Source organism: Talpa europaea (assembly GCF_964194135.1).
Source record: "Talpa europaea genome assembly, chromosome: 1".
Lineage (NCBI taxonomy): Eukaryota > Metazoa > Chordata > Mammalia > Eulipotyphla > Talpidae > Talpa > Talpa europaea.
The window spans coordinates 54,010,418-54,024,658 of record NC_140073.1 but is presented as its reverse complement, the minus strand read 5'-3'; the positions used below and the strand labels follow the sequence as shown (position 1 = coordinate 54,024,658).

Below are 14,241 nucleotides of genomic sequence, written 5' to 3'. Positions count from 1 at the left end.
TTTGTGGGTAAATATATACTACTAAGTGCAGCCATTATAAATCCAAAATAACAGCCACCTTTGGGGAAGAAAGGGAATGAATGGTATTGGGGAGAGCTCCAAGGGTCCTCAACGCTACCTCTAATACTTTAGTCTTATATCCAGTGGCATAAACAGTGTCACTGCATTATTCTCTATATATCTCTGCCTAAAATATTTCATAATACAGAAGAGAATCTGGATCAGTATGTGGACATATTTTACTATAAACATTTGTCCTTTAACTTCTTTCATTTACTTTTCCACTTAATCTACTTTTTACATGTTAAAATATTTTGGGTTATAACTTACTTTCCTGACACTTTGGATCACTTTCTTCATAGTCAGCCCCCTGGATAAACTGTAAAATGTTCTGTTTAAAGAACCTCTGGGCCAAGTCCAACACATTTTCTCCGTTATCATTGAAGGCTTTTAAAGCTTCTGTTGCACAACTCATTCTACTGAGTAAGAATTTGAAACAGTGAAGGTGGCCTTCCATGGCTGCTAAGTGAACTGTAGGTGAGAGAAAAGAAGATTAATTTTTAAACCGACAGTAAGATAACTTGAAAAAAGTAATACGCTGGTTTGAATCCTCACTGGGAGATCACTACACCTGTCCTATGTAACAGGGACTTATTCAGAGCAAGGATAACAATTCCCTATTCAGTCAGCCTTCTAGTCGTGCCAAAGAAGTAAACTACATGCTTGAATAGTGACATTTGTCATGAGTGTACAAAAGCCAGTTTCTGAGGCCAAAGAACAGGCCCCAGAAAATTATCTTGGGAAGTGAAATCACAATTATGCAATTTATAGTTACATGAGAAAATGTTTAACATGTAAGATAGATTAAGAAGGGGAGGGAGGCAGGAAATTTTTAATATTTTTTAGAAAAGTGGAAGAAATACTCCAAAATGGTGATGTTATTTTTCTCACTATGTAAATTGTTTATCTAAATTTATATATTTGTTTTTACATAATATTTGTTATTTTCATTATAAGCAGTAAGCTAGAACAAAACTATACACTAAGCACACGCACACCTATCTCATCATTCCTACCATAAGTCCTTGGAAATAATAGAAAGAATATTTTTTTAAAGTTATAAAGGGATAAAAAAAACAAGAACAGACAAGAAATGTTAAGGAATTCCAGGAAGAAAATATATTGAGTCACACTGAGGGAGAGCCACAACTCAAAATCTGCAAAAAATTAGGAATGGTTTGGGGTGTTTCAAGCCTATAGGTAGAGAGAGAGAGAGAGAGAGTGAGAGAGAGAGAGACTTTACACCCCTTGAGAAGTGAGTATTTGGAAAATAAGCCAAACCATATGTAAGTTTTAACTTTGTAGAAGCAGAACCGTGCCCAGATGGCCAACATAACTCAAGAGAAACAAGTTACAATGTCCAAAAGATAAGTCACTAGCACATACCTCTCCATACTCCACACCGAATCTCCTATTACAAAACTCCCCTGAAACTTCAGACTCCTCTAACAGCTTACTCTTTGTACACACATCTTACAGAAATTTCTACCTGAACATGTGAAAAACTGAACTTCTTATTCACCTTGCATACATTTCATTAGATGGTTGGATCCCCGGCTGCTCCCCGGCCACCAGAGGAGGGTCCCACATGGCGCGCAGACCTCTCCTGCCGCCCACTGTTCCCCTCAGCAGTGTGCTTCGGTCCTTCGGCCTGCTCTGCTCCCCGCTCTGGCTCTGGTGAATTCTCTCACCCTCCCACGCTTCTGACTATACCCAGTGCTTGTATAAAATAAATAAATCTTTGGAAAAACAAAAACAAAAACCTTGAAACCATCCTTGACTCCCCTTTCTGTCACACCTACATCTATCAGTCAGCAAATCTTACTGGCTTTATCTTTTTTTTATGCTTCACCAACCTATCCCGACTTTCTCTACTCTTCAGGCTCCTGGTAATCATGTTTTTTGTTTCTATGGATTTGACTTAAATTGTTTTCTTGTTCCACATCTAAGTGATACCAAGCAGCATTTGTCTCTCTTTGGCATAGATCCTTTAGCATAGCCCTCAAGTTCTATCTTCAAAATACATACAGATCACATTAGTTCTTACTATCTCTGCTTTTTCTACAGGGGCCCAACCCAAAAGGTAGTTTATTATTTCATCAGGCTTCTAACTGCTCTATTTCTGCCTTGCGACCTTCTGATCCTTACTACAGCCTACAATAAACATAATAGCCAAAACAATCTTCTTAAACAGTGCGATTGTGTCACCTTCTGCTCAAAACTCTCTAATGACTCAGATTCTCTCTCTGACCTCACTGTCTTTTACTCACCCCACTTCTGTTTCAGCCACACTGAACTGCTGTTTATTACTCGCTGTTATTCAAACACTCCAGGCACCCATCTGCCTAAGGGCTTTACACCTGCTCTTCCTCTCCCTGAAATGTTTCTCCCCAGGATATCCACCAGAATACCTGCAATTACTCTCTCCAGCCCTTCAGGTCTTTCTGCAATTGTCACCTCCTCAATGAGGGCTTCCCTAACCACCTTTTTTAAAACTTCACACCCTAATCCTCTCTAGTACCCCTTCCTACTTTACTTTGTCCAAAAATATTTTTCCATTTAATGTAACATGTCTTGCTCATTTATTTTCTTATCTCTCTCTCATCTCACCACCACATGAAAATAGGGCCTTTTGTCCACTTTATTTTCTTGTGACATCCCCAGCATCTAGAACTGTGATTGAAACACAGTAGTTGCTCAGAAAATAAACATCAAATTAAAAAAAAAAATTAAGAGAAAGGTCTGAATACAAGCAGCCTACATTTTAAATTTTGAAATAGTACATTTATTTTATGCATTTTGGGGGGTTTGTGTGTTTTTTAATTATTTCTATTGAGGTAATGTTGATTTACAACAATGTACATTATTTCAGGGGTACAGGGTCACATAAGTACAGAAGAGAAGGGAGTAAGTAAAAAATGATCAGGTCAGATAGGGTGGTTGGTTTCTTTGTTTTCTCACATCAGAAGGGTAATGTGCGGGTATCCAAACAAGGCTTAAGGGAGGCCGATCAAACACAAAGGCGTGAACCCCCAAAATCATGCTTATAAACTGGGAAAGGATCCAGAGTGTGTGTTTTAAGGGCACAGGTTCCCACCACCAAAGCTCCAATGATCCCCCATCACAGCCGAGACCACATTCTTAAACTTTACATTCTACTATCATAAAATAAACTACACACGTTTAAGATAATTATATATATTTAAAGAAATAAAAGGTTTTTTTTAACCAAGCAGGCAAGGAGAAACTAACAAAAATGATCAGGAATATTTGATAAAGAAGCAAATGAAAAAGAAACAGCCCCCTACTTTTTTTACACACACACACACACACACACACACACACACACACACACACATATCAGTCCTAGGTAGGCTGGGGATCTAAATGTGAAAGCAAAATAATAAAACTTCTAGAAGTTAATATAAAATTGCCTCCCTGGTGGCTCAAGGGGTTAACACGCAGCACTATGAAGTAATCCGCAGCTACTGCGGCATGAGTTCAATCCCCAGCCAGGGAGATATCCACATGGCACAACAGACCTCTCCTGTCACACCTGCTGCTCCCTTCAGCAGTGTCTTTCCATTAATCTGCCTGATCTGCTCCCAATTCCATCTCTGTGAATCCTCTCACCCCCCACACCTCTGGCCTGTTCCCCAGTTCTTGTATGCATAAATAAATAAAAACCTTTAAAAAAAAAAAAAGAAGGGCCTCCCCGGTGGCGCAGCGGTTGAGCGCTGGGTTGCGAAGCTGCCTGCGGCCTCTGCAGCCGGTTCGATCCCCGGCTGCTCCCCGGCCACCGGAGGAGGGTCCCACATGGCGAGCAGACCTCTCCTGCCGCCCGCTGCTCCCCTCAGCAGTGTACTTCGGTCCTTCTGCCTGCTCTGCTCCCCGCTCTGGCTCTGGTGAATTCTCTCACCCTCCCGCGCTTCTGACTGTACCCAGTGCATGTATAAACCAAACAAACAAACAAATAATAAATAAATAAATAAATAAGACATGCCTCTAGAAAATTAAAATAAATAAATAAATAAATAAAAAATTAAAAAAAAAGAAGTTAATATAAAATAATATCCTCATCACTATACAGATTTTCTTTTTTGACATCACAGAAAACACTAACCATAAAGGAAGAGCTTATTAAACTAGATTACAGGGTTTCCCCCGTGGCGTAGCGGTTGAGTGCTGGGCTGCAAAGCTGCCGCAGCCTCTACAGCACAGGTTCAATCCCCGGCCACCAGGTGAGGGTCCCACATGGTGCGCAGACCTCACCTGCCGCCTGCTGCTCCCCTCAGCAGTGTACTTCGTCAGTCTGCCTGCTCTGCTCTCCCCTCTGGCTCTGGTGAACTCTCTCACCCTCCCGCGCTTCTGACTGTACCCAGTGCTTGTATGTATAAATAAATAAATAAATAAATAAATAGATAAATAAATAAAGTTTTTATTAATGAAAAACAAAATTGCATTTGTTGGTTACCTGGAAGATTTCCATTAGAGTCCACATCTTCTACGCCACATCCCCATTTAACGAGAAGTTGCAAACAGCCAAGCCGCCCATGAAAAGCTGCATAATGTACAGGTTTCCATTCTCTCTTATCAGTCACACTGGGATCCTAGATGTAACATTTATAAGTATTTGTAGGGAAAAAACTAAGTCTAGCAACGTGCTTCTGCAAATGAGAGTTGGAGGCTGGTTCTTAACATTACAAAGAAAATATTAAATAGAAAAATTTGCTGCAACAACTCATTTGAACATGAGCAAATAAGATATAATGAAATTTTATAAAATAGCCTTTTTAAAAAGAACATAACTTATTACATAAAATAGTTTTTTAAAAGTAACCAGTAACTTTATTGTTCATAGGAAAAAGAATAAAATGGAAGTGATGGCATGAACTCAAATGATCAAATCATAATTTTTAGATCATAAACACTTAATGATAAAATATTTAATAGGCTTTCACTTTCTCTCTACCTATAGAAATACCAAGTCTTACCATAAAGTCTTCAACATAGGTACTTCTGTTGCTATCAGAGCTGTTTTTTATAGTCACTAGGTAATATTAAAAATAAACATTGCAATGAATAAATTTCTGGACATATAAATCATTTTATAAATGAGTATATGAAGTAAAGAGATACAAAAGAAACACAGGCAAACACAAAAATTCACAAATATTTACAACCACTAGTTAAGATGTGATCTGGAAACTTGGATATTTTTCCCAGTTAAATTCTGAACTAGTAGGAAGGACCCAAAGCTTCTGAAATAGTTTGTACTACTAAATATTAAATGGTTTCTGAAGATTTATCTAAATTATTGCTTCCAAACTTAATGACAGAAAAACTAAGAGAGATTAAATTACTTCCCCCAAATCACCTATAGGATTGAAGACAAATAAATGCAATTCATTGGTGATTATAAATTCTCACATATTAACAGGAATCTCTCACCACTCCACTTCGGAGCATCACTTGTAGAGTGAAAGAATGTCCGTGTGTTGCAGCAAGGTGTAAAGGGGTACATCCACGATCATCCTGAGCTGAAAGATTTGCTCCATTAATTATAAGAGCCTAAAACAGAGGTAAGAATCAGTTTACATATAGATGTTAAATTATAAGTGCAAGCAATTTTTTTCTCTTCAATTTTTATTCTTATATAATTTCAGACTTACAGGAGAGTTGCAAAAACAGTACAAAGAATTCCCTTCTATCCTTCATTCAGATTTCCTAAGTGTTAATATTTGAACCCACCACTTGCTTTATCCTTCCCTCGCCTTGTTTCTCTGTCTCTCATTCCCTCCCTCTTGTTATCCTTTTCTCCCCTCTGCCTTGGAGTAAATAACAGATGCCATTTTATACCTCAGTAGTTTTCTATTTCATTTATACAGTCACTCTCCCCCTATAGTGAGCTCAAGGTCAATGGCATTTCCTTAAGCTTTATCCTCCTTAGCTGTTTTTTTTTTTTTGAGCCTCAATTTTATGATCTATAAAATGGGGGATTAAAATACATAATTTTGGAGAAATCAAATGCTGTCCAAAAATTAACAACAGTGTAAGAAAATATTAATATTTACATTCATTTATACTTCCCTTAGTTTTATACTGTAACTGATACTTTGCCTAACCTCTACCTTCACTTTTACAGCCCCAGTGGAGCCTGGCTTTCCTATCCCTCTGAATTCTTCTCTAAATTCTTTACTTACATCTCTGCTTCCTCTCACACTTACTAATAATAATTTTCAACATTTAGTTCTCAATACTTTATACTCTTCTGCACACTTAAACACTCCTGAAATGCTTATGTCCAATCCCCTTACAAACGCCAGGGCCTAGGTACCTGAATGACCAACAGACACTTTAAACTCAAGATATTTTTTTCCTGAATTTCCCCTGCCTTTCAGATTTTCCTATTTATAGTGTCATACGTATTTGTCATTCAGACTAAACCTTGAAATTCTAAAAACTGCAATGTACATTGCCTGCTTTGCAAGATGTCTTGAATCATCTTCTTGGTTTCCCACTACCACCACCTAATTTCACACTTTATGGCTAGTTATTACACCAAAAGTCTCTAACTTCAACTGCCACGTCTTAACTTCAATTCTCATCTTGGATATATCTTGCTAGGATTATTCCCTGAAATACCGCTTTCATTATCTCATTCCTCAGTTAATATCCATGTTCTGTGTACGCATGTGTATACATATACATACACACAAACATAAACATATATAAATATATATCTATAAATCATATAAAAATTCTTTTTATACAAATGAATATAAAATCTTTACCCTACTTCTAACACATTTTGAAAGTCTGGCTTATTCAAATTTAGTTCATAACAGTCTGTACAACAAACCATCTACACTCTATCAAACTAATACAATGATACATCCCTGAACACAATTCATTTTTCCATTTCAGACTCCACACATAATTAGACCATAAAAGTTAATAGGGCAAAGTCTAGGCTCAAATTCTGCCTTTCACTTACTTAAACCATGGTACTTAACTCTGAATCTGTTGCCTAATATATAAAAAAGAGGAATTGATTACTTTATTGTTTAAATGAAGTGGTACAAGGAAGATTATGATTGACATATAAAAACATGTTCAATAAATGATAATCATTATTTGTATTTGATCCTAACATATTTCTTACCTATTAGGCTACGTCACCATATGCCTCTTTGAAATCAACCCATTCTCTTAGACTTGGCTGAAAATCTTATTTCTTCCATTTATGATTCCTCCATCTCATCTTAAATTCTACAGTTCTTCTTACCTATACTTTCCATTAAAGCCTTAATAAGAAACTGCTTTGTATTCTTTTGTAACTCACTGAGTAGAGCTCCTGTCACTCCAAAGAGATCTTAAACTTTTCAGAGGCAGGAGCTGCTTTTACATTCCTCCAAATTTCAGTCTAGTCTCCAAATTCCAGTCTATTTCTGTACCATTGATTTAACTTAGTTGCTTTACAATAAAGTAGACCCTGCAACATATTAATGTGTTACTCTTGTCATGAAAAGTATTTAAAAAGGAATCTTTGGCATGGCAAACAATGAAGGAAATAATCTGTGCATTACTGTGATATCCCAAAATAACCCAGATAGCCAGCTACTTCAGAAATAAAAGGACCTCTTCTCTTACACCACTTGTGAAAGTGGATCATTAGCACCAAGTTATCTAAGTCATGGAATCTACTAAGGTCTTGTTTAGAAGACAGAACTAACTCTATGGGATCAAATTATTAGAATAAAAATCATAGCCCAATTTTTTAAAAGTAACCAGTTGTTATTACCTGCATACAAGCATCCTGACCCCTGATTGCAGCTATATGAGCTGCTGTCCAACCTCTCGTGGTTACTTGTGTGATATCAGCTCCATGCCAGAGGAGCCAATGAAGACACTAAATTAAGAAAATAACCATGTTAACAAGTGATAAAACACATGTTTTTTTCACATTTTTATAACTTTTTAATTTAGCTTATCATGAAATGCCATGATGCCATCAGTTGTTACTGCGAGTGAAATGCTCATGCAAATCTTAGTTTGGCCAATACTGTGCAACCCGAATAAAACACCAGTGAGCCAACACCACTCAAGGAACAGTTGACAACCTTCTACAACAGATCTTTAAATGGGCCCAGAAGCTTTCATATCAAGTATTGTTACTTGACACTCTTTCAGAGTATTGATACTCTTTTAAAAAGTAGTAGCTTTAAAAGAAAAATGAGAGTATGGGAATAAAATCTATCCTAAGATTTAAAAAAATTAACCTAAGTTTCAGTATAACACAGTACTAAGAGGTCTCTAGCACATATGGTGTTGTTACTGTCTTTATATGTTCACGTTTATAGATTCTACTTTCAAGAAGTTTCTCCCTTTTTAAGAGAATCAGTTGTATCATTGGAATACCCTGATATTATCAGTCAGAGTCATATCATTTTTGAAAAGGATTAAAATTTAGGTGTCATGGAAATTAATGACTTATATACAACATGGAGGAAGGGGAAGGTTCAACCTTACAATCAGAGTAAGTCATTAATTTATTCAACAAATATTTATAGAAGGATTATGATTTCAACTGCTGGAGAATAAAACCACTATAAACATTCATGTATAGGCTCTTTATTTCTCCTGGGTAAATGCGTAGAAGTAAGATTCTTGAGACATAGGGAAGTATGTGTTTAACTTTATAAAAAACTGCCAAACTATTTTCTAAAATGGCTATACTATATTACAGTCCTACCAGCAATATTTGAGAGTTCCAACTGCTTCATGTCCTTGCCAATACTTGGCATTGTCATCTTTTTGGTTTCCTGTTGCCATTCTAGTAGTTCGTAGTAGCATCTCATTGTATTTTAATTTGTATTTCCCTAATGGTTAATGATGTTGAACATCTTTTCAGGTATTCAGTGACCATCCACATGCTCTCTTTGAGAAAATTTCTCCTGAAATCACTTTTCAATTGAGATTTTTGTTTTCTTACCATTCAGTTATGAGAGTCTCTTATACATTCTGGTTAAAGTTCTTATTTGGACAGATGATTTGCAAAGATTTTTTTCATATGTTTTCTTCTGGAAATTTACATAAGCTTAAATTTCAATTTTTTTAATGATCTGTTTTGAGTACATTTTTGCATATGGTTCTATGTATGGGTTGAGGTTCATTTTCTTACATATATATGTCCAATTATGCCAGAACCATTTAATAAAAATACTATCTGTACTCTATTGGGTTGCATTTGTATCTCTGTCAAAAATCAATGGACCAATCAGCAGGACTTCAGAAATGGCTAAATGAGGGGCTTGGGAAATCCTCCCCAAGAAGCAATGATAAAACTTGACAAGGTTACCAAAAAATAACCATTTAAAGACTCTGGAAGTTGACCAAAGGGATATTAAAAAAAAAAAACACCAACTATGCATTCAAGAAAATCTACTGAATCTTGATGAGAATGAGAAGAGTGTATGGTCTGTAAGCTTGGTACCACAATGATCCCTACCCGCAAACGGATGGTGCTGAATGTCTACCTGAGTGGACAGTTCCATTATCCAACTAGAGGAATTGCCTTTATTTAGAGTGAATATGGAATATTTCTTCTCAGACACATTATCAAAAATGCGCCACTTGCCAAAAATCTTGAAAAGGACCACTGAAGCTAGCCTAAAGACATAATACTGGCTGGGATAAACTAAAGATCACCACAAAAATCCAAAAATTGAAACAAAGTGGGTCATGCTAAGATTCCATTTATCCTTTGTTATGTTAAAAAATTTTGTGCATATATAAGGTTGCTCATACTCAAGAAGATGAACAACATTTGCTGGACATCACTGGCTAACCATGAGACATTGCAAACATATTAAGGAAAAAAAAATCTCAGGCTGACTTGTAAACTACTTGGAATCTGAAAATAATCCCCATGTCATACACAGAACCATCAACAACAGATAGACCCCTTACCAGTTTAAGGTATTTAAGTGCAACCTTTGCTCAATCATTGGCTGGCCACTAATCTATGATGATCTTGGGGTGGCCCCTAGGAAGATAGGCTTAAAAACAAGGATTAAAAAAAATTAAGCAGTGGTCACACATTGTGAGGGAAATAGATTCCATAAAATTAGTCCAGTGTAAATCAGCAAACAAACAAACAAACACGTAGTAACAACTACTGCTAGGAGGGGTTGAACTAGAAGGATCAAAATCTAGAGTTGGTTGAATATAAAATGCGCCAATTTGAAAATATTAGTCAAACTAAAAAACTATAATACACACAAAGAAAACAAAGATGTGTAACCCATGTAAAATATATCTGAAAATAAAAGTTTACTTTAGGGACTTGATAGCTGATTTCATCAGGAAAAAAATGAAGTCTAAGAAATTATGGTTTCACCAATTATTAATTTAGTAATTACTTCATACTACCAACATATAAGTACAGTAAGTTTTAAGAAATTTCAGAAAGTATAACATAATATAAAGACATTAATGCAGTATTCACATAGAGAAATGGGAGATGACCTTGAAATGAGAAGGGGGAAAGGCATTAAAACACTTTGGTTTAGATTTATTTTTGTTAAAATTCAACGAATATTTCTAAAAATAAATAAAAATTTAATTCACCAAATTTAGCAATACAACAAACACTTACTGAGAACCTATGATGTTCCTCCAGTACACCAGCAACTATGCTAGAAATTGCAGGAACACAGATAAAGAAGAACAAAATGGTATCTTCAAAGAGCTCAAAATAACAAAGATTTAACAATTCAAGGTATGTGTGTGTGTGTGTGTGTCTCTGTATGGGTAGCACTAAGGAGAGAGTAGCTAGCTGGGGAGACTGAGAGAAGTAACACAGCAAATACTGCCTGACTTTGATTTCAACCAGGTAACCAGTGGAAAGAAACAAGACCCAGGACATCCAACAGCAAAGTCTCTGATAATATGAAATTGCAGACAAGTTTGGGAAATGACAACAGTCACCAGTTCTGCCCATAAAACGAGTATTAAGGAAAATAAGGTTGGAGATAGAAGTATACCATATTAAATAAACTGAACTTTATCCTATGGGAGAGAGTCAATGCAGAGACGTTAAGGGTTTTAAGTAATATCAAACGTAATTTTGGGAGTGATAAATTTGTATATAGAATCTGGACTAGAGGTGGGTAAGACAGAAAAGAAAGAAATCAATGAGGTCTAATGCAGTTATTATGAGGACAGAGGAAAAGATGGAACAGATCAGTTCTCACTGCATGAATATGCCTCAGGAAGCACACCTTTATTTAGACAAATGTTGATAATGTGTTTTGCTGCTATGAAAGATGAAAACAACTCAATAATGATTCAAAAGCCATTAGTGTGCAAAGCTAAGAAAGGAAGGGAAAAATTCAAAGGTTTAGTGTTAGAATATTAAAGTTTGCAATATCAGTCAGACACGCATGAACTGCTGAACAAGCACCAGATATATAAGTCAAAATTCATGGAAGAAAGTAAACAATTGAATTATTATGCACAAGTGATAAAGTTGAGGACGTGTGAAAGACTACCTAGAGAGAAAGACAAAGGAAAGAGAGGTCATGGAAAAAGCATAAAAAGTACCTATATTAACAGAAAAGACAGAGTAGGTTAAACAAAGAATACTAGGATTAATCACAGAGGTTGAAAGAATACCAGGAAGTGATGAATCCTTAAGAAGTCTTATACTATTTGAATATAGAGTAAAATCTGTATTTTCTCCATTCAAATCACTGTCCCCCCAAAATAAAAACAAAAACTGAGAAAAGCAGAAAGAAAACTCCACTATTGATGAAACTAGGAGACACCTGAAACCACACCACAAAAACAAATGAAAAAGCTTCCAGCATGTAGATCAAACAGAAATGTAGAAGAGGGGCCTTAAGACGCAAGCTATGAGGCTATTCGCAGCCACTGCAGCACGAGTTCGATCCCCGGCCAGCCAGGGAGCTACCCACATGGCGCAATAGACCTCTCCTGTCTCACCCACTGCTCCCCTCAGCAGTGTGTTTCAGTCAGTCTGCCTGTTCTGCTCTCCACTCTGTCTCTGGTGAATCCTCTCACCCCTCACATGTCTGGCCTGTACCCCAGTTCTTGCATGCATAAATAAATCTTTAAAAAAAAAAAAAGAAACGTAGGAGAAAAACGGCAGAGAATATACCCACCCAGGGTGGCAAGTGCAGAAAGACCTGTCAAGGCAGATTTCTTCCAAGGGAAGAGGAAGCCACTAAAAGGCCAGAGTACAACTCCTTGTTTATAACAAGTCAAGCGGAACACACAAGCCAGTGGAGGGAGATTCTCTACACCAGAGTTGGTGCCAAGAAACAGTAGAGTGCAAAGAAAACAAGAAATCACACAAAGAAGACTTATTCATAGAAAGCAGCCACTGAATGTGTGGCAGGGAAAAAAGAGACCACACTGTAAACAGATCTACTGCAACCTACCAACCCACAGGCAAAATGTAGTAGCTAAAATAAGCCCTCCCACACACAACTTTGAATCATGAGAAAAATTCCAGTTTGCTTAGTAGACAGCCAAGGATAAGAAGTCATGCATAAAAATATTCACTAAGCACTGCTTGGACTAGCTAAAAATTGAAAACAACAAAAAAGTCAACAAATAGATGAATTCTGGCATTACTATAAGAAAAGATTATTACAACACGGCTGCAAAAAATGAACTAGGATACACATATGGAACCACATATATGAAAACCACGATGTCATTCAAAATAATGATAGGACCATTTAATAATGACATAAAACATAGGTGAGAAAATCAAATACTATACTCAGGGCAACAGTTATCCCGGAAGCGGGAAGGAGAGGACAGGCCCCTGGGAGGGTGCTCAGGGACTTCAAATATCTGCACAGTCCATCTTTTCCAAAAATCTGAAGCAATATCGCAAAAATGTTAGGATTTGATAAGAGGCTAGGGATTCATTATGTTATCCTCTTTAAGTTATCCTCTATGCTTTCCCTTGGAAACTAGTTACCACTTTGCAAGGAAGCATAAACTAGTCCACATGGAGAGGATTCACAAAGGGCGCACATGGAGAGGAATTAAGGTGCCTGCCTGCAGTTAGCATCAAGCACAAGACATCCTGGTGAACAAGCCTTCAGATGATTCCAGTCCAGCTTTTGAACCTTCTAGCTTCATGAAGCCCCAGATAGCATGGTCCAGACACAAATTGCCCCTGAAATCGATTGGCTTCTGAGTATAAACAAATGGTTATTTTATACCATGACATTTTGGAACCATTTGTTATAAAGTTATAGTGACCAGAACAACTAAATATTAGACTGAATTAAAAAATATTTATAGTGCCTAGCATAAGGTTTCAGTCCTGTTTGCTAAATTTACAAAAGTGCTAATAACTGTAAACTTGCCTCAATCTAATAATTAATATAGCTCCTTACCTCCAAACTTCCAGAATGTGCAGCCCAATGTAAAGGAGTAAATTTATGGAGAATATCCACTTCATTAATGTTGGCTCCACGTTCTACTATTTCTGAAAGCTGCTTTACATCGCCAGCTCGTACTGCATCATGCATGCTCCCGAAATGCACCTTCCTTCTGGCACCTATTGAAATATCAAATTGCTTAAAATATATTATAAAGCTAAAAAAAAAAAAAAAAACTTAAGAAATGATGCAACGGAAAGTAAAAAATCACTTTGGCTTTTGAAATAATTTACTACAAAGATGTTTATGATTAACATCTTAACCAGATTCCCACGCCAGTTTTAACATATAAAGAACATGGAAGCTATCACTCAAGTACGTACAGGAGGAAAGTTCAACAAACAGAAAATCAACAAATTTTCTTGGGCTCAGAGAATTGAAATCTCAGGGCAGACTGTAACCCTGAAATCTGGAAAGATAAGCAAATAGAAATCTCGTAAAGTTCAGTTTACCTGGAGCAGATAACACTGGAATCATAAATTGATAGAAGTACTTACGTGGCAAGTTTGATACATTGCCAGAATTTGGGTATTAAACTGGCCTAAGAATGAGAAACTCCTCCAGGTCACAGGAGAGTCATAGATTTTACCTTCAGAAACCTGCCAGGTTATCAATGTGAAAAGCCAAGAAAAACCTCCTATCTTTGGCAGGGGGAGGGGGAAAGTAACCATTCTGAAATATGCCTACTGCATCC

General features: G+C 36.7%; 1 protein-coding gene across 2 annotated transcripts in view; it reads right to left on the bottom strand.

The window, feature by feature from the left end:
- ANKRD42 (ankyrin repeat domain 42) overlaps window positions 1-13,715 on the bottom strand; it is a gene marked incomplete at both ends in the record, with an annotated part of 38,938 nt that extends 25,223 nt beyond the window's left edge. Inside the window, 5 exons of one of the 2 annotated variants that reach the window (XM_084245218.1) lie at window positions 331-531; window positions 4,535-4,670; window positions 5,512-5,631; window positions 7,865-7,972; window positions 13,503-13,715. In XM_084245218.1, coding sequence (XP_084101344.1) covers window positions 331-531; window positions 4,535-4,670; window positions 5,512-5,631; window positions 7,865-7,972; window positions 13,503-13,637 — 700 coding nt within the window. Of the gene's footprint in view, window positions 1-330; window positions 532-4,534; window positions 4,671-5,511; window positions 5,632-7,864; window positions 7,973-13,502 lie in introns of those variants that run through there. The other variant, XM_084245219.1, reaches the window with a different exon arrangement.
- Between the last annotated feature and the right edge of the window lie 526 nt (window positions 13,716-14,241).